Source organism: Poecilia mexicana, unplaced genomic scaffold (genome assembly GCF_051168715.1).
Source record: "Poecilia mexicana isolate PSO_F unplaced genomic scaffold, ASM5116871v1 scaffold_8, whole genome shotgun sequence".
Taxonomy (NCBI): Eukaryota; Metazoa; Chordata; class Actinopteri; order Cyprinodontiformes; family Poeciliidae; genus Poecilia; species Poecilia mexicana.
In genome coordinates, this window is record NW_028263377.1 from 28,276,592 (window position 1) to 28,299,578 (window position 22,987).

At 49.3% G+C, this 22,987-nt stretch overlaps 2 protein-coding genes across 4 annotated transcripts; both read left to right on the forward strand.

The window, feature by feature from the left end:
• The first annotated feature begins 2,227 nt into the window (after positions 1-2,227).
• On the forward strand, positions 2,228-16,743 carry nlk1 (nemo-like kinase, type 1). 3 transcript variants are annotated; one of them, XR_015763979.1, is made up of 13 exons: positions 2,228-2,520; positions 3,870-4,283; positions 4,376-4,505; positions 4,580-4,635; positions 4,711-4,817; positions 5,020-5,105; positions 5,212-5,421; positions 13,362-13,463; positions 13,633-13,719; positions 13,788-13,986; positions 14,056-14,149; positions 14,343-14,549; positions 14,641-14,991. XR_015763979.1 is itself a non-coding variant. In XM_088007864.1 (12 exons), exons 2-12 carry the CDS (start codon positions 3,976-3,978, stop codon positions 15,136-15,138), a joined length of 1,428 nt encoding a protein of 475 aa, XP_087863990.1. In that variant the 5' UTR covers positions 2,228-2,520; positions 3,870-3,975; the 3' UTR covers positions 15,139-16,743. The 3 variants fall into 3 exon arrangements, 2 of the variants coding, with proteins under 2 accessions (XP_087863990.1, XP_087863989.1); XM_088007864.1 differs by lacking the exons at positions 14,343-14,549; positions 14,641-14,991 and adding an exon at positions 15,090-16,743; XM_088007863.1 differs by having other exon boundaries at positions 14,343-14,999.
• A 134-nt stretch (positions 16,744-16,877) lies between these two features.
• LOC106912058 (ceramide synthase-like) lies at positions 16,878-22,688 on the forward strand. Its single transcript, XM_014978898.2, has 6 exons — positions 16,878-18,350; positions 20,271-20,354; positions 20,960-21,185; positions 21,713-21,808; positions 21,902-22,011; positions 22,401-22,688. The coding sequence occupies exons 1-6, from the start codon at positions 18,232-18,234 to the stop codon at positions 22,531-22,533; spliced, it is 768 nt and encodes a 255-aa protein (XP_014834384.2). The 5' UTR covers positions 16,878-18,231; the 3' UTR covers positions 22,534-22,688.
• Positions 22,689-22,987: the final 299 nt, after the last annotated feature.

A 22,987-nucleotide genomic window follows, 5' to 3' on the forward strand; every position in this document is an offset into this window, starting at 1 on the left:
GGATATGGGTCACATTCTTAAAGAATCCGACCTGTGCTGTTCAGACTGTCATGAAAAGATCAGACACAGGTCGCATTACGTCAAAAAACAAAAAAAACAATCAGAATTGGGTCACTTCAGGCTGCAGTGTGAACGCACCCTAAGTTTATTCCACTTGGCGTCGCTCTTCTTCTACGTTTCATAGAAGTCTTTAGCCAGCTAGCAACGTATGGAGAACGTCTCAACGCGTGACGTCATCACCGCTTCTACTTGTCAAACAGGCGGTGGATGACGCAGCCCGGTAGCAGTCGCCTTTCTCTGCGTTTGATCCTGGCATTAATGGTAGAAAGAACCGGAATGGCGACTGCAGGGAAGGGAAACTGGTACCGGACTGGTCCATCATCCGCCGCTCTGTTGTTACAAGCGTAGTGTGCATGAAGTCAGTGTAGCTTAGCCTAGCACCGAATGTCAGCCATGACGAGGAACGGCGGGCGGGACTTCCTTCAGAGGCCCCTCACCCTGTGGGCCGCACTAATATTATACTTTCATATCACGGGGGGGCCACCAGACATCGTCCCGCGGACCGAGAGAATGAGACCTCCGTTTTATATCAATAATATACTTCCACTTATGAGGTTGAACTGAAGGGAAGATTGTTTAATGGTTACAACAGTCCAAAAAAGATTTGTAATTTGTGTGTTCCACTATTGTCTGGAAAACTCTAAGAAGGATTTTAAAGCCCCCCTCCTGCCCCAGCCTCCAGGTTCTGCGTTACGGGCCTGCGTTTGCTGTCGCAGCGCATAGCGCTCCTCCTGCGGCTCCACAACTCGGATATCCTTCTGCACATATTTGTGACACTTATCTTAATATTAATAATTATAATTGCGTTTAGTTGCACAACTTTAAGGACACGTCCATTCGTGGCTGTTTTCACTTTTATTGCGCTGTTCACATTAGTCTCAATGTTTGCAGTTTTCTGGAGCGCAACGCGAAGCTCGACCTCATTCACAGTGTAACCGGTGTATACTAGTGTTCTTCACTAATATCCTAGTCTTATACAGTCGGTTAACCTTGATGTGTTCTGCGTTGTGTTCAGATGAAGGGACTCAGACCACTGGAGCTGCTGGTTGGTCTTTAATGCAGGTTGCTGGCAGAGCCCTGCACAAATAGAAATAAAAATGCCCTTTAACATGCAGCTCTTCCATTCACAGGAGTCGGAATTCCCCTCAGGCAGCCTAGCGCCAACTGAGGGCAGTGCAGTACTGATGTCATAGGACACTCTCTTAAAGTGACAGTACAGGTACTAGTGTTTTCCAAAATAAAATACAATTCTTAAAATATAACAAAAAAAAAAGGATTCTTCAGTGTTAATCAGGACTTGGTGAAATTTCAAATATTATAAAAATAAAAATTCACATTTTCTAAACTTGTTACAACAGCAAATATATTAACTTCACATGAACAAAGACACAGCGGGACCGATCATCCGGGAAATGATGGACAGGAGAGTCTCACTAAAACGACCTGGATGACAGACAAATTCTGGGATTTATTATGAGTCTCTGGTTATTTCCAAGCCCAAATGAGTACCTTCACATTCAAAAACGAGCCCCAAAAAGCGCAACCCGCGACTCATTAAATTTATAAGCTAATTTAGAAACAAAAAAAGCCCAAAGCCGCTTATAATAATCGGACTTGGCAACAGAAACTCAAAATAATTCCTGTTTTTCAAGCAACGAAATCCGCATCTCCCATCTCCGTCCATTGTTTCCATGTCTGTCGCTGCTGACACTGTCGCATAGAAACGGCGGTCTCTCCCCAAGACGCGCAGAAGAAATAACATTAAATTATAAAAGAAAATAGTAACGTAGTAATAGTAACAAGTGATTTTGTTAAGTAACTGTAGTCTGACTACTGGATTTGAAATAGCAATGCGTTAGATTAGTCGTTACTGAAAAAAGTGGTCCGACGTCAGAAACGCTTTACTGACATCACTGATTAGGAGGGACGAAATGACCCGGTTCTGACCCACAGAACCCAGACAGACCTCGAGTCACTTATTCGTCTTATGACTTATAGAACTTATAGAATGCTGCCAGACCGAAGCAGTTCGGAATGAACCGGTACAGAGGTGAACAGAACCAGAAACCGGTCCATTTGTTGTTAAAAGGCTCGAAATGGCCTCCCCCGTCCCCCTCCCGCCCCTGTTGTTTACAGCGCAGAAGAAGCGCCGCCCCTCCCACACCGGCTCCGCCTCCTCTTCCTCCTAGCTGCTAACCAGCTAGCTGTAGCTGAAGCTGGGAAACAACCCGATCTCCGGCTGGTTAACGTGGAACCCTGCGCACTGCGCTTCAGCTGGACGACCCTTCCTCCTAGGAGAACGTCAGTCTTCTCCATGGCTCACTAGGAGCCGCCATGATGGACAGTTAGCAGCGGGGTTAGCTGCAGTTTAGCTCCGGGAGAACCGGAGCCTCTAGCGCCGCTTTTTAGCCCCCAAAGGTCGGATTAGCTGCCATGTCATCAACCGCTCTCAGCCGCCAGGTCTGTGGCTTTTATTCACGGTTCTATTCCGCTTAAAACGAAGTAGGTCACCGCGGATGGTTATGTGGGTCACAGCCGCGGATGGGTTAACTAGTCCCCCCCGAACAGCTGGTTAGCTCCGGAGCTAACCAGAATTTCAAGGGAAAAACAACCCGCAATGAGATTTTTCCTGATAAATCCGCTTCCTGGCGGATGGACACAGACACTGCATGGTTCAGTTGAATTCTTATTTTTTCTGTTTGTCGGAACCAACTACTTTAACCGAGCTAACCAGTAGATTAGATCGAACAAAGGTGACTGAACCCTCTGGTTACTGGGCTGGATCAGGAGCTAAATCCGTCCTGCTGACAGCCGGAGCTGAAGTTGGTGTCTGATTGAGACTGGATCTCGCGGTTGTGGACCGGTAGTGGTTCTGGAACAAAATCTTAAGGTTCTGGATCAGAATCCAGTGGTTCAGGGCCGGTACTGTTTGATTATGGACTGTTACTGGGACGGTACTGGTCGGTTCTGGTCGTTATTCCTGTTGATACTGGGTCAGATCGAGGTTGACGGTTTAGAATCTTGGATCGGCTGCTCAGGTCTGGACTCGGACCCTGCGCTGATTCCAGAGTGTTTCTATGATCCAGACCCGCTCAGACGAGCACAGAGTGATGGATTTGAAATATTAACGCTGATCTCAGTTCATTAAATCACCAGAACTGGAAACTTGTATGATCCTGGGGATCATGAACGATGATAACGTTAGGAAATGATAAAAATAACAATTTTTCCAGACAGAAGATTGCAGGTTTAACAGTCCAGATAGTAATCGATCTAGAAAAAACATTCAGTTTATTTATCTATAAGGAAACCAGAGAGAGTTTTGATCCAAAATCGCTTCCATAAAATGTTCCGTTTTTCCTTCTATTAAGGCGATAAAGTGACAGTTATGGTCACGTGGTCTCTGGAAAAATTAATCTGCCCGACAACAGCCAGGCCGCTTATTGCTATTAGTAATGGCCGATAATCAATATTATCGGAGTTACCATGGAAATCCAGGTCCACAAGGACCTGATGCTGCTCTTCTTTGAGCTCTACAGAACCAGACAGAGGTTCTGGTGAATGACCCGGTCCGGTTCTGGACCCGTAAAAACGTATTGTTTATTTAAAACTCTGTAGGTTTTATTTTGAAAAGTTTTATTTAAATAAAGCTCGACTTCCTGGAGGTTCTGGTTCTGTGACCCGGTACCGACAGATTAAAGTGACAGCTTTGGTTATGAACCGTTTCTGCTAGAAAAGGTTCTGGTACCAGCTGCAGGTCTTGGTTCTGAAGGGGTCCAAATCTGACTCCCAATTTTTGTCTCTTCCAGAACCCAGTCCAACCATGTTGAGTGCGCGGTTCTGAGCCTGAGCGGGACCAGCAGCAGCAGCCCGGTACCGCTCCCACTGCCTGGACTGATAGCGGGTTGGGTAGGGATGGCGTTCCATGGCGCCGGCCGCCAGACTGTCTGCGGCGACCTGTTCCCGGGTTCGGACCTGGGCCACAAGTTCTTCTGTGTGGGCTCGTCCTGCGGCGGGCCGTCAGCCGGTCTTGGCGCTGCGCCGGGCCTGACTGGGCCCAGCACCCCGGCCGGAACCCCGCGCCACCCGACCGCGCTGGGCGCCGGCGCCGGCGGCGGGGCAGCGGTACCGCAGCCCTACAGCAACCCAGCCAGCGAGGTACCGAGCCCGGCCGAGATGGAACCGGACCGCCCCATCGGATACGGAGCCTTCGGGGTCGTCTGGTAAGAACTGGGTCTGGTTCTGATCTGGGCAGAACCGGGTCTGGTTGTAGTATAACAGGAAGCTGTCCACTTCCCCTGACCTTTGACTCCAGGTCGGTGACGGACCCCCGTGACGGCCGGAAGGTGGCGCTGAAGAAGATGCCGAACGTCTTCCAGAACCTGGTGTCCTGTAAGCGGGTCTTCAGGGAGCTGCGGATGCTCTGCTTCTTCAAACACGACAACGTATGGCCGCTTCTGAGAGCTCTCAGACCGCCGCTCCCTCAGGTTCTGACTCCGGTTCTGTTCTGGTTCTGCAGGTTCTGTCGGCTCTGGACATCCTGCAGCCTCCGCAGATCGACTGCTTCGAGGAGATGTATCCTTCAGGCGGTTCTGACCCACTTTAGTCCTCTCTGATCGGGTTCGATTAGCGTCCTTAACGTCCCGGCAGCTACGTCATCACAGAGCTGATGCAGAGTGACCTTCACAAGGTCATCGTGTCGCCGCAGCCGCTGACCACCGACCACATCAAGGTCTTCCTCTACCAGATCCTCCGAGGTCAGTCCAGAACTGGGCAGGTTCCACCAACACCTACAGAACCTGTCCAGAATCTGATTGGTTCAAGGAACACATCCGGAATGCTTCAGAACATCTTACCGGTTCTGGATGTGTTCCTGGACTCGGGTTCAGGTCTGCTTCACCCGGAGAGACTCGGGTCGACTCGGAGGTGATCCGTCTAACGGCTCTTCCTCCTCTCCAGGTCTGAAGTATCTCCACTCTGCTGGGATCCTCCACCGAGACATCAAGCCTGGGAATCTGCTGGTCAACAGCAACTGCCTGCTCAAGGTCAGCCACTCACCTGGAGGGGTGGGGCTTAAATACAGAGGAGGCGGGGCTTAAGTACAGAGGAAGTGAGCTTTATCTAGGACACTAAGCCTTTGTCTCTGCTCAGATCTGTGACTTCGGCTTGGCCCGCGTGGAAGAGCCCGACCCGTCACGTCACATGACCCAGGAGGTGGTGACCCAGTACTACCGGGCCCCGGAGGTTCTGATGGGCTGCCGGCACTACGGGTCGGCCATCGACGTCTGGTCGGTCGGCTGCATCTTTGCCGAGCTGCTGGGTCGCCGCATCCTGTTCCAGGCACAGAGCCCAATCCAGCAGGTGAGTCGGATCTGCATGGCTGGTACCAGAGGAACGAGAGGTAACGACTGGAGAGGTTCTGGAGGTTCTGGGTCAGGGGCACGGTATAGGGGGGAAAAGTGATGACAATTCTAGGGGCCCTGACCAGCAGGGGGCCCTCCACAATTTAATTATTTATATTTTGTTCATAGACATAAAATAAAAAAGGGTCCTGTCAGTTATAAAATGTATCATATTGTATTTTCAAAGATTGTTTTTAGCAGTAAAAATGTAATGTTGCCCCTCCCAGACCAAACACATCCGTATTTGCCCTGAACCCCCGTCTGTGTTAAATGGTTCCTTCCTGCTTGGAGCTTCAGAGTGACGCTGTTAGCAGCAGACAGTGGGAAACACCAACGATGGTGGCGGTTACTCTGCCGCTAAGAAAAGTTATAAAATCAGGTTTTCAGACAAAAAGAGAGAGAGAGAAAAGGTAAGAGTGTTAATTTATAACCCAGTTTTTCTCCGAGAGGTGAGTAGACTGTGTGAGATTATCAACCATTTAGCATAGTTAGCTTAGCTACAGACTGTTTGCCTCCTTTTCACTAGCATTTAATGAATTAAGGAAAGAAATTCATATATTTAACTTGTTCCCTGGGCCTTTTACCACTTAACAACAGGTGAGTCAGCCAGCAGCAGCAGCTCTAACCCACGTCCCTCCTGACCTGTCCTCTCCTGAGTGAAATTATATAAATATCTTTTTTATATATTTTTAAAAACTGTCATTATGTTGTGACAGTACGGTCTGAGAGGTAATCTGTGAAAAATCTACTTCCTCTGCCTTCTCCCAGTGCTAGAAACAACCAATCAGAGGCAGGAGAGTTTTAGTGCTGTCAATCACCATCTCATGTGGTGCTGCTCATCCTTCCTCCTCTCGATTTGTGCCGTGCTGCAGCTAGCATAGCACAGAGCTGTGCAGATTCAAACTGTGAATGCTCAGTTTTACGGTGGCCGACAGGTGCAAATGCGCAGCAAAAGAGAAAACATGCAAACAAAAGAAAAGACACGCGCACAAATTAAATGCGGCAAACAAAAAGCAAATAAAATGCAGCAAACAAAAAAGAAAACACCCTCGAATGAAATGCAGCAAACAAAAAGTGTTGAAAACGGAAGTGCTCCAGACCACTAGGGGGAGTCTAACAAAAAATAGCTGTGTCCGAATTCAGGCTCTGCATCCTTTAAAGCGGGTGTTCAGAAAAGCAGCAATGGCGACAAAATAAGTTTTGCTGTATTACACTTAAAATTACACAAAATTATTTTTTACAATGTTTTTAGGCGAGAATGTAGATGTGTAGATCTGAAATATCTGCTCGGTTCATTAATAAATCACCTACTTCCAATATTGCTCCGACGTTTTCGGAGATGTCTTCTCCCGCTGCATTAACAGCCAGCTTCACTCGCAAGCTGTCAGCTGGCCGGGCGCTCCATGTAGATATTAATAAAGTATTTAATTTATTCCTGAGCAAATGGGTTTGACTGATTAAAGTTAAGCCTTCAAACATAGTTTATTTAACTGTAATGTCTTACTACCTGAGATCTGGAGAGTATTTGAAAATGAATAATATCCCTTGTATTAAACATTTTAGAATCAGACAGATTTTCTTTTTACTATGGAACAACCTTTATTACAAAAGGTGAAGAATAATACAGAAATAAAGAGTAAAAAACAACTGAGTCCGTTTTTTTTCCTTCGCTGCTCTGTGCTTCACGTTGTCACGGTTGCTAAGCAACATAACGCCGAGATGGAGGCTAGGCAGCTAGCCGGAGGCTACAGCTTCTCTCTTCTGGTCGTCCATATTCGTGGCCTTCGAAGGACCCGTCTTCTGTAGATCGGGCCGTTTCTCACATAGACATAATAAAAGGACAGACGCCTAATGGACCGCTCTCGTCTTATCAATACATACTTATATAAGTATACAAACATAAATAAATAATCATTAATACTGAATAATATACATTAGGCTATGCATGATTATGCACACACACACACACACACACACACACACACACACATATATATAAAAAAAAATTCCCCTCTCACCCTCCGTGGGTGGTCTCTTTCATCCTCTGAGCTCGGGTCCTCTACCAGAGGCCTGGGAGCTTGAGGGTTCTGCGCAGTATCTTGGCTGTGCCTAGAATGAGAGACACTGATAAGCATGACATGCCGGCTCAGACGTCGCCCGGCCAAACAAGGTCTGCGTCAGGTGCTGGGGAACCAGAGCACCTTGATGAAAAATGGGCTACTGGAACAAGACGGAAATGGGCGAGAGACGAAAACATGGATCTGTTGGAATGCTACTACTCAAGTAACCCTAGTCAGAGGGGTTACATGCAAAGACTGAGGGTGGAATGGTTACTTCGACACCCACAGTCTACAATGACTGCCAAACAACTAGTAGCTCAGTGTTCCAACATCCGCAAACGGCAACTGCTATCACAACTTGAGATTGACGAGGTACAACACAAATGCTACGGCATAAGGGAGGAGCCCAAAGGTAAGGTCAGGGGGGAGTTAACTACTCCCCACCCCGAGACTGGGTATGCAGCCCCAGTAATGAACGAACTATCAAAGCTGAACGAGACAGCAACTGACCTGAGAGACAGAATCATGGCCCGAATGAACACCAGGCAACCCCGACGCCAATTACAACGGCTGAGTGAAGTACCATCAGATAGTCTCATTGAAGATGTGAATGCAGCATTGAGAACAATCCCTACCAACACCATAACAGAAACCAATGAGCTGATATACAACTCAGCATCAGTGATCCTTGCTCGGCTATAAGAGCAACCATGAGACCCAATATCCACCATGGAAAAGACGGTTAGATCAAGATAACAAGGAGAGAAGTGAGCCAGCTGTCAGAGGGGTGCAATGAAAAGATCAGTACCCAAGAAGTACAGCCAGATGCCCATACCTGAAGCACTCGAAACTGCCAAACAAAGGCTCCAAGCCTTGGCCAGCCGCCTAAAGAGATACACAAGAGAGAATGAAGCCAGGAGGATCAAAGGAAAGGAAAGGCATATGGGAAAGGGAGGCGTCCCACAACAGCAATGCACAGTGGCTAACCTCTCTACGAGAGGACCGTAGAGAGTAACCTCCCTGAACAAGCCCCGGTAACCATCACTGTGGCAAATGTCCAAGAAAGAGTCTCGGGTATGAAAAACTGGACAGCACCAGGAGATGACATGATCCATGCCTACTGGCTAAAGAAACTCACTGCCCTCCACGAGCGACTGGCAGCTCAACTGAACCAGCTGCTACAAAATGGGACTCACCCTGAATGGCTAACTGAAGGGCGCACAATCCTGATCCAGAAGGACCCCTCAAAGGGTTCAGCCCCATCCAACTATCGGCCGATAACCTGTCTCTCTACAACATGGAAGCTCATGTCAGGCATCATAGCGGCTAAGATAAGCGGACACATGGATAAATACATGAACACGGCACAGAAGGGCATCGGCATAAATAGTAGAGGAGCCAAACACCAACTCCTTGTAGACCACACAGTCGCCCGAGACTGCAAAACCCGACACACCAACCTGTGCACCGCTTGGATTGATTACAAGAAAGCCTATGACTCAATGCCACACACCTGGATCATTGAATGCTTAGAGATGTACAACATCAATAGGACTCTAAGAGCCTTCATTGCAAACTCGATGGGGCTGTGGAAAACCACCCTTGAAGCCAACTGCAAACCACTTGCACAAGTTTCCATCAAATGTGGCATATACCAAGGAGATGCTCTGTCCCCACTGCTGTTCTGCATAGGCCTGAACCCCCTCAGCCAAATCATCAACAAGACTGGCTACGGATACCGACTTAAGAATGGGGCCACAATCAGTCACCTCCTCTACATGGATGACATCAAGTTGTACGCCAAGAGCGAGCGAGACATCGACTCACTGATCCACACCACCAGGATCTACAGCACTGACATTGGGATGTCATTCGGACTAGAGAAGTGTGGCCGGATGGTTACAAAGAGAGGGAAGGTCGTCCACACAGAAGGGGTCTCACTCCCAGAAGGAACAATAGCAGACATAGAGCACAGCTACAAGTACCTGGGAATACAGCAAGCAAATGGCAACCTCGATGAGGTCACAAGGAAAGGAGCCACAGCCAAATACCTCCAACGAATAAGGCAAGTCCTGAGAAGCCAGCTCAATGGCAAGAACAAGATCCGTGCAATAAACAGCTATGCCTTACCAGTAATCAGATACCCTGCCGGAATAATTAGCTGGCCAATGGAAGAGATGAAGGCCACGGATGTTAAGACTCGGAAGCTACTAACCATGCATGGAGGGTTCCACCCCAAATCCAGCACCCTGAGACTGTACACGAGCCGTAAGGAAGGAGGCAGAGGACTAGTAAGTGTGAGAGCCACTGTCCAGGATGAAACATCCAAGATCCATAAATACATCAAGGACAAAGCCTCAACGGACGATGTGCTCAGCGAATGTCTCAGGCAATGGGGAACAGAGGACGAGGTGCTGGAGGAACCATCATGGGAAGACAAGCCCCTACATGGGATGTACCACTGACAAATAACTGAAGTGGCTGATATCAGGAAATCCTACCAATGGCTGAAGAAAGCTGGACTCAAGGACAGCACGGAGGCCCTCATCCTGGCCGCCCAGGAACAGGCCCTAAACACCAGAGCAATAGAAGCTCAGATCTACCACACCAGACAAGACCCAAGGTGTAGGTTGTGCAAGGAGGCCTCTGAGACAGTCCAGCACATAACAGCAGGGTGCAAAATGCTGGCAGGGAAAGCGTACATGGAACGACATAACCAAGTGGCGGGCATAGTGTACAGGAACATCTGTGCAGAATATGGACTGGAAGCCCCGAGGTCAAAATGGGGGGACACCCCCAAAGGTGGTGGAGAATGATCAAACAGATCCCAGGAACAACATCAGACATCTCAGTCCAGAAATGTGCAGTTCTAGGCACAGCCAAGATACTGCGCAGAACCCTCAAGCTCCCAGGCCTCTGGTAGAGGACCCGAGCTCAGAGGATGAAAGAGACCACCCACGGAGGGTGAGAGGGGAATTTTTTTTTATATATATATATATTTTCCAGCCTACGAGTTCTGGTTTAAGAGTGATTCAGCAGCTGAGATTGGGTCCAAAATCCGATACGAGATTCATCCGTGCTGTGCAGTGAATCTGTCTCTCCCTTCTTCCTCACGTCGTAGGAAACCTTCAAAACAAAAACGGGACATTTTCGAGTTATCTTACGTTGACAGAGTTAAATAATTAAATAATAGCCATTGTCATCTGTGTAAACTTTGCTGGTGAATGTTATGATTTTTATAATATTGTTTCATTTCTATAGTAGGCTCTTGTATCAGATAATCTAAATGTTGGAGAATGACTCTTTTTCTACTCTTTTATTATGTCTATGCTTCGAAGGATCAGTTTCTCAGGGCCCTTGAAAGGATGCAGAGCCTGAATTCGGACACAGCTATTTTTTGTTAGACTCCCCCTAGTGGTCTGGAGCACTTCCGTTTTCTCAACACTTTTTGTTTGCTGCATTTTATTTGCTTTTTGTTTGCCGCATTTAATTTGTGCGTGTCTTTTCTTTTGTTTGCATGTTTTCTCTTTTGCTGCGCATTTGCACCTGTCGGCCACCGTACAGTTTAGTTAGCATAGCTACCAATGACAGCAGATAAACGACAGCTTTAACAAATATGGAGAAAACATATTTTTTTATTAAAGTTATGTACTGCAGCTTGAATAAAATGCAGCTACATAGGATTTTGAGAAGTCTGGATTGCTTTATGTGTATTTGCATGTTGCTTTTGACTGTTGCTCATGGGGAGACATTTCAGTTTCAGGGTTTCCCCCAGAAAACTTGCTAAGCCCGGTGGTCGGGGCGTCGAGGCGGCCCACCAGCGGTCCACCGTGTTTTTGTATTAAAAGATGTTAAGTTGACAGGAAATGTGAAAGTATTGCTGTGTAATTATATGCTACAGGAAAACATCTCCAGTGAAATGTTATTTAAACCTGCATCTAGTCTAAAAACAACAAATTTGTTCTTCTGTTTAATCCAAATTAAGTCAGCAGCTCCATCAGGCCCCCCAGGGCTTCAGGGGCCCCATAAACACTAATATTTTAAAACAGACCACAGATACATAAATGTTTATTGAGATTATCAATGCTGTTAAATTTTATTTAATTTTTTAGGCATACATAAATTAAATGACTTTAAATTGTTTAACATTTAAATACAAGCTTTTAAGGAGAAAGGTTTTAGCTTTCAAGTTTACTTTGTAGAACTTCAAAGAACAATATTCATAGTTATATTGTTTTGTTACCATAGAAACAATCTGATGCTGTGAGTTTAATCTTTGAATTTACAAATCCAAATTAGTAAACTGCGATTATAACTTATTGCTTTTTAGGCTGGCCATTTAAACTACTCCCTTCTCCCATGTTTCACTAAATCTAACACAGAAGCTGTTAGAGGTGCTGATGATTGTAGCAGCTAGAGGGGCCCCTAGTTAAAGTCTGTGCAAGGCCTCATCAGCCTTGGACCGGCCCTGCATGATGAGCTAAATCTGCTGCACTACGCAGAAATGAGCAACAAACGGAGATTTAATTTAATGCTGCTAATGTAGCTTTAGCAGCTCCAACATTTCGTGTCTGTCGAGTTTTTAATCATCACAGAAACTTTTCTGGTTGGTCGAGTTTATGGGACGAGTTTCTCAGATCTCCGTTCGCATTAACTCTAAGTGGACGACGCATTTGATATGGTTTGATGCATGGTGTAACCGGAAAAATAATACTAAAAATAATAATGAAATAAAATAATATAAAATCAGCGTGATGCGTGTCTCCGAGGAGAGCGTTAAAGCTCCTCACCGGGCTGAACCTGCATGATCAGGTTAGCGCTGCTCGTTATCCACAAACGCTCCGGCCAACCGGGACCAGACATGAACTCTACAGGGAAGACAGACACAGAGCCACACGCTGGGCAGCGGGTTGAGATGGAAACGCCGCATATAATTGTTCGTTCACAGAGATAAATCATTCTCACCGCTCCACAACGCGCCTCTGAATTCACTACAAGTTATTCCTGCGGTTCACATTGAGCTGCAACCAGAGCTAACGCGGCGGGTTTTAAATTCTTCCCTAGAGTTCTCCAAAGGATCATAATTCCTCACAGTAGGTTGATGTAAATATCCATACAGGTCAGCCTGAGTCCAGTTTGAGTGAAAGGAGGCGGCAGCTGTGATTGGTCCGCGCTGTGGGTTTAAATGCATAAACTATAAACCTATTATAAACCTATCATTTAGGATAAATCTGCTCTGCTAGTGAAATGCTCAGAGTAAAAGAGATGCTTGCAGCCTGGCTTTAAAAAAAAAGAAAAAGATTTTTTTTTATTTTTATTTTTTCCTAGAAATGTAAACAAGCAACGCTTAGCCTGGCGGCGGGGCTACTAAAGCATGGCGGGCTACCAGGCTTATAATACACTGGGGGAAACCCTGAGTATCTAATAGAAATAATTTCAGCAACCTACTTGCATACTGGATGTGGACTGTTGGATGTTAAATTCATGAGCAGTAAATATTGTGCTAATTATCAGTATTGAACCAAATAAAGCAAGGCGGATGAAGCCTTTAAAACTGTGACACTTTTTATGGGTCACATAGACTCAAAAATTGTAACAGCAGCTCCACAGGGGCCCAATTTAATTTTTTGTCAGGGGCCCCAAGATTCCTGGCAGCGCCCCTGCGGATGAATGAAAAGAGGGCCCTGTTCTGGGTCCAGTGGTTCCGGGTTGGTGCTGATTGGAGGTTTCTGATATTTTCTCAGCCTGAAACCATTTGTTGTTCGGCTGCTGGTCGATTGTTTTGAATGAATCTGGATCCAGAACCAGAACCGGTTCAACTGATTGTTCTTCTCTGCAGTTGGACCTGATCACGGACCTGCTGGGAACACCGCCGCTGTCCGCCCTGGCGTTGGCCTGCGAAGGGGCCCGAGCCCACATCCTGAGGGGACCCCACAAGCCGGTAGGAGGTTCTGCCCGGCCCACCGATGCTACCAGAACCGGGGGGTTCTGGTGTTGGCCGTGTTGGGGCACGTGATGCTTCCTCACAGTCAGCTGAGCAGCGGCCAATCAGACGGCTCCGGGTTCCGGTTGGTTTTGGTCAGTAATGGGTTCTGGTTCTGGTTCTGCAGCCGTCGCTGTCGGTGCTCTACATGCTGTCGGACGGCGCTACCCACGAGGCCGTTCACCTGCTGTGCCGCATGCTGGTGTTTGACCCGGTGAGTGGTTCTGGTTCTGGTTGTGGTTCTGGGTCTGGTTCCGGGTCTCAGCCGGGTTCTGTGTGTAGGCCAAGCGGATCTCCGGCGGCGACGCGCTGTCCCACCCGTACCTGGACGAGGGCCGGCTGCGCTACCACACCTGCATGTGCCGCTGCTGCTACTCGGTGGCCGGCGGCCGCGTCTACACGCGCGACTTCGAGCCGGCGGCCGAGCGCCCCTTCAGCCACAGCTACGAGAACAGCCTGCTGTCTGTGTGGCAGGGCAAAGGTGGGTCGGAACCGGGCCCGGTCCGGGAACCTCCCGAACCGGGCCTGACGCTGCCGTCTGTCCTTCCAGAACTGATCCATCGCTTCATCACAGAGCACCAGCAGGGCAAGCGGGTCCCGCTCTGCATCAACCCCCAGAGCGCCGCCTTCAAGACCTTTATCAGGTGAGGGGGCGGGGTCTCCATGGCAACCGCCGCCTGGGGTCATCTGGGTGGGGGGAGTCCTGGATCTGGACCCTTTGCACGTGACGTCACACTCTTCAGGACTCCGCCATGACAGCCGTCAAAGCCACCAATCCGCTGCTGGTCACCTCATGTCGCTTCAAGTTAGGTGATGTCACTTTAAAAATGTCCGCAGGGCGCCGCGCAGTCGGCTGCACCGACGGACAAGGACTGGACCAGACGTGCTACTGTATAACTTTTAATGATGGACAGCAGCTCATAAGGACAGGCAGATTTATACAACGTACCAAGATTAATGTCCATAAACGTCATGTCCAACAAGGAGAAGGTGGGCGACTCAGTAACCATGGAAACAGCGCTCCACCATCATGTAGCCTAGCAGGTTAGCATCTTCTGTACGTTTTTATTGCTGCTCCAGTGTAAAGGGAAACGCCAACAGTGACAGAGACACGAACCATGTGGTGTGAATTCAGGCGAAGTCGGACCAACTCAAGGTTCTGGTCGGTTTCTGAGCCAGCTGCTGTACATCCTGCGAGCCCAACCAGGTGAGTCCGGATCAAACGAGCTCGACAGGAACCAGAAGAAACTGGCAGAAACAGCTTGGGAACAGATTTCAATCGCTCTGTTCAGTCCATCAGAGATGTACTGCAAAGGGTCCAGATCCTGACCCGGGTCCAGATCCTGACCCGGGTCCAGATCCTGATCCGGGTCCAGATCCTGACCCGGGTCCAGATCCTGATCCTGATCTGGGTCCAGATCCTGACCCGGGTCCAGATCCTGACCCGGGTCCAGATCCTGACCCTGATCTGGGTCCAGATCCTGATCCTGATCCGGGTCCAGATCCTGATCCGGGTCCAGATCCTGGTCATGTGATGCCATCGCTCTACTTCCTGTTGGGTCATGTGATGTCATCGGTCCTCAGGTCCACGGCGTGGCATTCCTCCAAGGTCTCCAGGAAGGAGGAGAGATGAAGGCTTCAGATCTCCATCATCATCATCAGCCGGCGGGCGAGTTAGCTCTCTCTCTCTCTCTCTCTCTCTCTCTCTCTCTCTCTCTCTCTCTCTCTCTCTGTGTACGACCCAAACGGACCGACCTCATGTTGATTTGTTGTGGTTCTGCCGGATCCACCTGGACACGCCCCCGGCGCCGAAGCCAAGCTGCTGCTGGAGCACTGGGACGGGTCAGAACCGGGTCAGAACCCGCCCGCCTCCTCTAATGCTCCTCATGTCTCACTGTGTTGTCGTTCTGTGGCGTTGCCATGGCGACAGTAGTGCAACCTCACCAGATGTAGCAGGTCTAACCACGCCGGTTCTGGTCCGGTTGTGACCCGGATCATCAAGAAAAAAACGACTGGATTAACTCAGAGACCAGAACCTTTCATCTAACCCAAGTTAACCTCGGACTGGTACCAACTGGACCCTGTTACCTCAGAGTTCTGCAGAACTTTTGGACCGGGACCAGAACTCTGGATAGTTTTGTAACGTTCCTCCAGTTTTACCTCCTCCTCCATTTGTAACCCGGTTCTGACCCGGTTCTGGGAGCAGGACTTATCAGAGAAAATGCTGGTGGCTTAGTTCTGGTTCTGATCACTCCGGCGCCCAACTGGACCGGGTCTCAGAACCCGACCCGCTGCCGGTTCCTCCAGTGACCCAACAGAACCTCCCGTCCACAGCAGGACCGTTCGGACCTTCTGGTTCTGGTTTGGTTCCGGTTCTATTTCAAAATAAAATCACGACCCAAAAAACCAAAATGGAAGAAATCATGAGAAAACTTCTGGTTCTCCAAACGGTACCAGAGATCCGGGCCGGACCTGATTTAATTTGGACTGGCTGTCGTTCTGACAGGTCATCAGAACCAGGCCGCTGAGATGACAGAACCAGAACCAGAACCTGGGTTGCTGTTAAGACTGGGACCGGTTCTGGTTTCCAGCAGAATGACTTTGCCGACGGTCTGGGTCAGAACCGTCTGAAGGGAAGATCAGAACCGCCAAACCGGGTCGGGTCCAGAGTGTCGGAACCATGGCTCCCTGGAGGAACCTGCTGCAGACTCGGTTCCGTTTGACCCGAGGGCCCGGCTACAGTGGCACCAGAACCTCCTGTAAATGTGCATGTGTGTTTATTCCCTGTGAGGTCCAACAGAACCGGTCCAATAGAAACTGGTACCGCTTCATTCAGCCTCTCCCAGGAGGAGTTTTGTGTGATTCCTTTGGTTCTGGTTCCGGTTCCGGGTCCAGTTCTGGTTCTGGTTCTTTCCTGCAGTCTCCAGATTCTGGAGGAAAAATCTGTGACCTGGGATTACGGACTGGGCCGGTTCTGGTGGACCCAGAACAGAGCCGGAGGATCTGGTTGTAATCCGGTTCCTCTGCGTTGGTCAGAACCTCTAGAACCCGTTTTCCATTCTAGAACCTTTAGAACTCGATGTTTATTATTCTGAATATGGCTCCGATGTTTCTGTCTGTTTTAGCTCAAAGTTCTGTTTGGTTCTGGTTCTGTTCTGGTTCTGGTTCTTTTCTGACAGATACTTGAATTTAGAATCAAACTAGTGATGGTGAATAAAGAAATGGACACTGGACCGGACGGTTCTGCTGGTTCTGCCGTGTCGTTTGTTCACCCGGGTCGGGTCGGGTCGGACCGGGTCGGGTCGGGTGTAGCTGCTGCCTTCTTCCTGAAGTAAATGTGAAGGTTTCTTCAGATCAGGCGGCCGATAAACGACTGAAACGTTTAAATATTAAGATGAACTCTAAGGACCCTGACCTCCAGTTTGGCTCTAGACGTTGCCATGGAGACGACTGATGGCGGGACAGGCGGCCACGAGACACAGCAGGTCACTGCTGAAAGCTAAGAGTATTCATAGAAAGTTGAGTGGAAGGAAAAAGTTACCCAGTTAGAACCGCAGCCTTGACTCGATAGTAGAGCAGAATCCATTCAGTCAGCTCCTCCTGATTCGTCACTCTGGAACGTTTCTCCATGGATGGATGTGAATCTAATCCTGTTGCCATGGAGATTAAATTATTTCTCAACACTCCGGTTCCAGTCCAGTTCCTGTCTGGTTCTGGTTCCAGTCCGGTTCCGGTCCAGCCCAGGTTTTGATGAGGAGTAAAATGATGGAAAGCTTATAGCTGGTTTTCCATGAGACCGCCCCTTTAAAACAGAGCTGGTGTAGAAACAAGAGGTCTCACTCTGACAAGCAGTTAAAACCAGTTAGTTCTTTCTGCAGGGACATTTCTGTAGTTTAACTACCGAGCAGCACGTCATGATAAAATGACTCAAAGCTAAAGTACAAAGAACTGTTCAGTGAAGCTGCTATTGAAAAGTAAATTTATTTCATTTACTCATCAAGTGAAACATAGATAACTGAAGTTTTAACACCTTTATTTCTCTTCATCATGACGATTTTCTGCTTATAAATAAAAACACATTAAAGATCAGAATATTACAGCAAATGATTTTGGGAAACAGAAACGTCTTCTTACTGAGAAGTTTGTATAAAACTTCATAAAAGGCCATTTTTAAAGTGGTTCAATAAATCGCTTCTCCTGATTAACTGAATGTTACTGACTGCGGTCGCCATGACAACACAACCTTGGCTATGAAAATAAATCTGCTCAGGATTTTAATGAAAGTAACTGATCTCATTAAAGCTCTGCATGAAATCTGGATTCTCACCGGATCCAGATTAACATTCAGGAACATTTTATTAATCCCAACCAGAGATTAAACCTGATGGAGTTATGCGAGTACAAGCTGAGTTCTGATTGGCTGGCTGACATTTAGGGGGTGGAGCTTCAGCATGCTGTGTCTGGGTCTGGTTCTGGTTCTGGTTCTGGTTCTGGGCTGAAACTGAGGGACAGAAACAGAGAAGCTCTGAAGACAGAACTGCTCCTGGTCCGGTTCTAATGCGGTCCAGAACTGGCCCTGATCCTCCCCTGGGGATTAGCTCCTCCCCCATCACCTCTCCTCCTCTCCAGGTGGCTGCAGGAAGCTCCGCCCCTATGATCCTCTCTGAGCTGCTGACACACACACTCTCTCTCTCCGTCTCTCTTGCCCCGGTCCGGTCCGGTCAGCATGCTGGGTCTGCTGGCTGCTGGTTCCATTTTCTTCCCGGGAATCTTCCTGGCATCAAAGCAAATCCTGGAGCAGCTTATGGGATGGAGTGAGGTGGACGCCGTGGTGATCTCAGCACGGTGACACACACACTGAGACACACACACACTGAGACACACACACACTGAGACACACACACACTGAGACACACACACATTGAGACACACACACACTGAGACACACACACAGAGACACACACACACTGAGACACACACACAGAGACACACACACACAGAGACACACACACACAGAGACACACACACACAGAGACACACACACTGAGACACACACACTGAGACACACACACACACTGAGACACACACACAGAGACACACACACACAGAGATACACACACACACTGAGACACACACACACACTGAGATACACACACTGAGACACACACACACAGAGACACACACACACAGAGACACACACACTGAGACACACACACACACTGAGACACACACACTGAGACACACACACTGAGACACACACACTGAGACACACACACACACAGAGACACACACACACTGAGACACACACACACTGAGACACACACACACACAGAGACACACACACACTGAGACACACACACACTGAGACACACACACACACACAGAGACACACACAGAGACACACACACACAGAGACACACACACTGAGACACACACACACACAGAGACACACACACACTGAGACACACACACACTGAGACACACACACACACAGAGACACACACACACTGAGACACACACACACTGAGACACACACACACACAGAGACACACACACACTGAGACACACACACACAGAGACACACACACACTGAGACACACACACACACAGAGACACACACACACAGAGACACACACACTGAGACACACACACACACTGAGACACACACACTGAGACACACACACTGAGACACACACACTGAGACACACACACACACAGAGACACACACACACACACTGAGACACACACACACACACAGAGACACACACAGAGACACACACACTGAGACACACACACACACAGAGACACACACACACTGAGACACACACACACTGAGACACACACACACTGAGACACACACACACACAGAGACACACACACACTGAGACACACACACACTGAGACACACACACACACAGAGACACACACACACTGAGACACACACACACACTGAGACACACACACACTGAGACACACACACACAGAGACACACACACACTGAGACACACACACACACAGAGACACACACACACAGAGACACACACACACTGAGACACACACACACTGAGACACACACACACAGAGACACACACACACTGAGACACACACACACACTGAGACACACACACACTGAGACACACACACACAGAGACACACACACACTGAGACACACACACACACAGAGACACTGAGACACACACACACTGAGACACACACACACACACTGAGACACACACACACACACTGAGACACACACACATCCCTGTTATGCAAACTGAGGACTTTGCATTGCCCTCCATCCATTTCTCTGTGTTTATTTATTCGGTTGTTTCCTCTGATCCAAACCATCACTAGTCTGTTCCCTGGACCAGAACCAGAACTCCCACCTGGGCTCCTCTATATGTACCATGTAAGAGCACACACCCTCCGGATCCGGTCCGGATTGGGTCCAGTTTGGTCTGATTGCTTGTCTCAGTTTCTGATTGTTCTGGTTTTTATTTGTTTCTTCATTCACTAATGGTTCTGGTTCTGGTTCTGGTCCGGTTTCCATTCTCTCGTTTTGTGCTGCCCCCCCTTCCCGGTAATGAACCGGAAATAAAGCTGTGTGTAACTATGGCAACGACATGGCAGCCATTATTGCCTAGTAGATGGTCAAGGCAGTTACCATGGCAACCAAGAGTCAGGGTCCCTCAGTGTCCAGAGGACAACATTCATGTCCCAGTCTAACCAGTGCTCCCAGTCTAACCAGTGCTCCCTGTCCTCCAGTCTGGTGTCATCTCTCCAGGCCGTCATGGCGTCCTCGGCCGGATGGACCATCGTCTCGTCCTGCAGGGATGTTATGGAGGACAGGTGAGGACGTCCTGCTTAGTTTTCCTCCAGTGTCACTGTAAAAAGATTAATTTGTCCTCCTGTGATGACATCATCAGATGACATCATCAGTTGCTGCTGCAAGTTTCCTGTCAGCCTGTAATCTAATTACCAATCTGGGATTATCGAGCCGAGCGGCAGGTTATTTCAGTCGCTGGCTGATCCTCCTCACTGAGCATGCTGGGAAACGGTGGGGAGGGGGCGGGGTTACTGGTTTCCTGATTTCCCAGTCAAAGTTCAGCACTGGTCCGACTCCCATTTGGTTACCAAATCACAGCGAGAGCAGAAAGGAACTCTGGGAGAGCGAGGCTCGCCTGAGGGATTATTATTATTATTATTATTGTTGTTATTGTGGATTTTACATTATTTAGATTCAATCTGTGCTTTTCAGATTAAATTATTATTTTCATAATTACTGATTATTTTTCGGTAATTGTTCAAACATTCAACTGAACAGAACCAGAACCGACTGGGTCAGCAGAACCTGCTGCTAGTTCTGGGTGTTTCTGGGAGTCCAGAATGACCCGGTTCTGTTGGTTCTGATGACCCAGCGGCCATCTTTGACCCGTTCTGCTTCCCCTCCTCAGACACTGGCTGACCGACGCCTACATCCTGTTCGCCACGCCGTATTTCTGCTACGACCTCTTGGCCATGTTCCTGTGCTACTGGTTCAGGCTGCGGGTCAAAGGTCACCAGGAGGCGGGGCCTGACGGTGGCTCGGTGCGCACCGCGATGTTGGGTTTCCTGCGCCGGGAGGTTCTGATGGTTCTGCATCACGTCTTCATGGTGGCCTTCTGCTGCCCCGCCTCTCTGGTAACCATGGCAACGCTGGATCCAGTTCAGGAAGAAACTGGAACCAGTTGGATGAGAAACTGGAGAATGTCTGACATCACATGTAAAGTTCTCCAACTTCTTCATCTGTGGTTCTTTTTTCTATTCTGGCCCGGTTCAATATCGGGTCAGAACCAAGAGGTTCTGGTCCAAAAGCCTGACTGAACTGTTCGTTAAGCCAGCTCTAATCTAGATCTGAAACCAGATTAAACCTAAAAATCAATTCAGTTTGAAACTAAAACTGAAATTTAAATGTTAAAAACTGAGTCAGAACCGGGTCCCAGTTCTGCTGGTTCCTACCGGGCCAGAGGAGTTCTGTTGGAGCCTGTAATGAAGCCTCCAACCTGTAGGTGGCACCACCAGTCGGTTAAATAGCCTCATTAACTGACTGTGAAACCAGGTTCTGGTTCTGGAGAGAAGAGCCTGTTAAAGATGAGACAGAACTGCCTGGTCCAGATGGGTCAGGGAGCCGTCCATAGGTCGCTGACCCCTGACCTCTCTCCCTCCAGGTGTGGCGCCAGGGGCGGGGCGATTACTTCCAGGGCCTTTTGTTCCTGGCTGAGCTCAGCACGCCGTCTGTCTGTCTGGGGAAAGTTCTGATCCAGGTAACCTCATGTTCTGGCCCGGTCCAACCCAACAGAACTGCTCAGAGTCCGGTCGGGTCCAGGTGTTTGTACCTGACCAGGTGTCTCCATCAGTTCCAGAAGCAGGACTGGCTGCTGCATCGGGTCAACGGCGCCGCCCTGCTGCTCAGCTTCTTCTGCTGCAGAGTTCTGCTCTTCCCCTACCTGTACTATGCCTACAGCAGGTAACCTGACCTCTCTGACCTCACCTGACCTCTCTGACCTCACCTGACCTCTCTGACCTCACCTGACCTCACCTGACCTCTCTGACCTCACCTGACCTCACCTGACCTCTCTGACCTCACCTGACCTCTCTGACCTCACCTGACCTCTCTGACCTCACCTGACCTCACCTGACCTCTCTGACCTCACCTGACCTCTCTGACCTCACCTGACCTCACCTGACCTCTCTGACCTCACCTGACCTCTCTGACCTCACCTGACCTCTCTGACCTCGGGTCGGCCTGCTGGCAGGTGAAGCTGACATGAGGAGATCAGGAGCTTCACTGATCCTATTTACCTCAGATCATCTATTATTCAAGCTGACCACAGCGCCCCCTGTCTGCTGCTGCAGGTACGCCTCCATCCCGCTGTACCGGGTCCCCCTGGTGGCCCCCTGGCAGTGCAACCTGGGGGCCGCCCTGCTGTGGCCCCTGCAGCTCTACTGGTTCAGCCTGATCTGCAGAGGAGCTCTGAGGGGACGCTGAGGGACGGGGGGACTCTGAGGGGACATGGGGACGCTGAGGGGACGTGGGGACGCTGAGGGGACATGGGGACGCTGAGGGGACGGGGGACTCTGAGGGGACTGGGGGACGCTGAGGGGACAAGGGGACTCTGAGGGGACATGGGGACACTAAGGGGACAGGGGGACGTTGAGGGGACAGGGGGACGCTGAGGGGACAGGGGGACTCTGAGGGGACATGGGGACACTAAGGGGACAGGGGGACGCTGAGGGGACAGGGGGACGCTGAGGGGACATGGGGACGCTGAGGGGACATGGGGACACTAAGGGGACAGGGGGACGCTAAGGGGACAGGGGGACGCTGAGGGGACATGGGGACGCTAAGGGGACAGGGGGACTCTGAGGGGACAGGGGGACGCTGAGGGGACATGGGGACGCTGAGGGGACATGGGGACACTAAGGGGACAGGGGGACGCTAA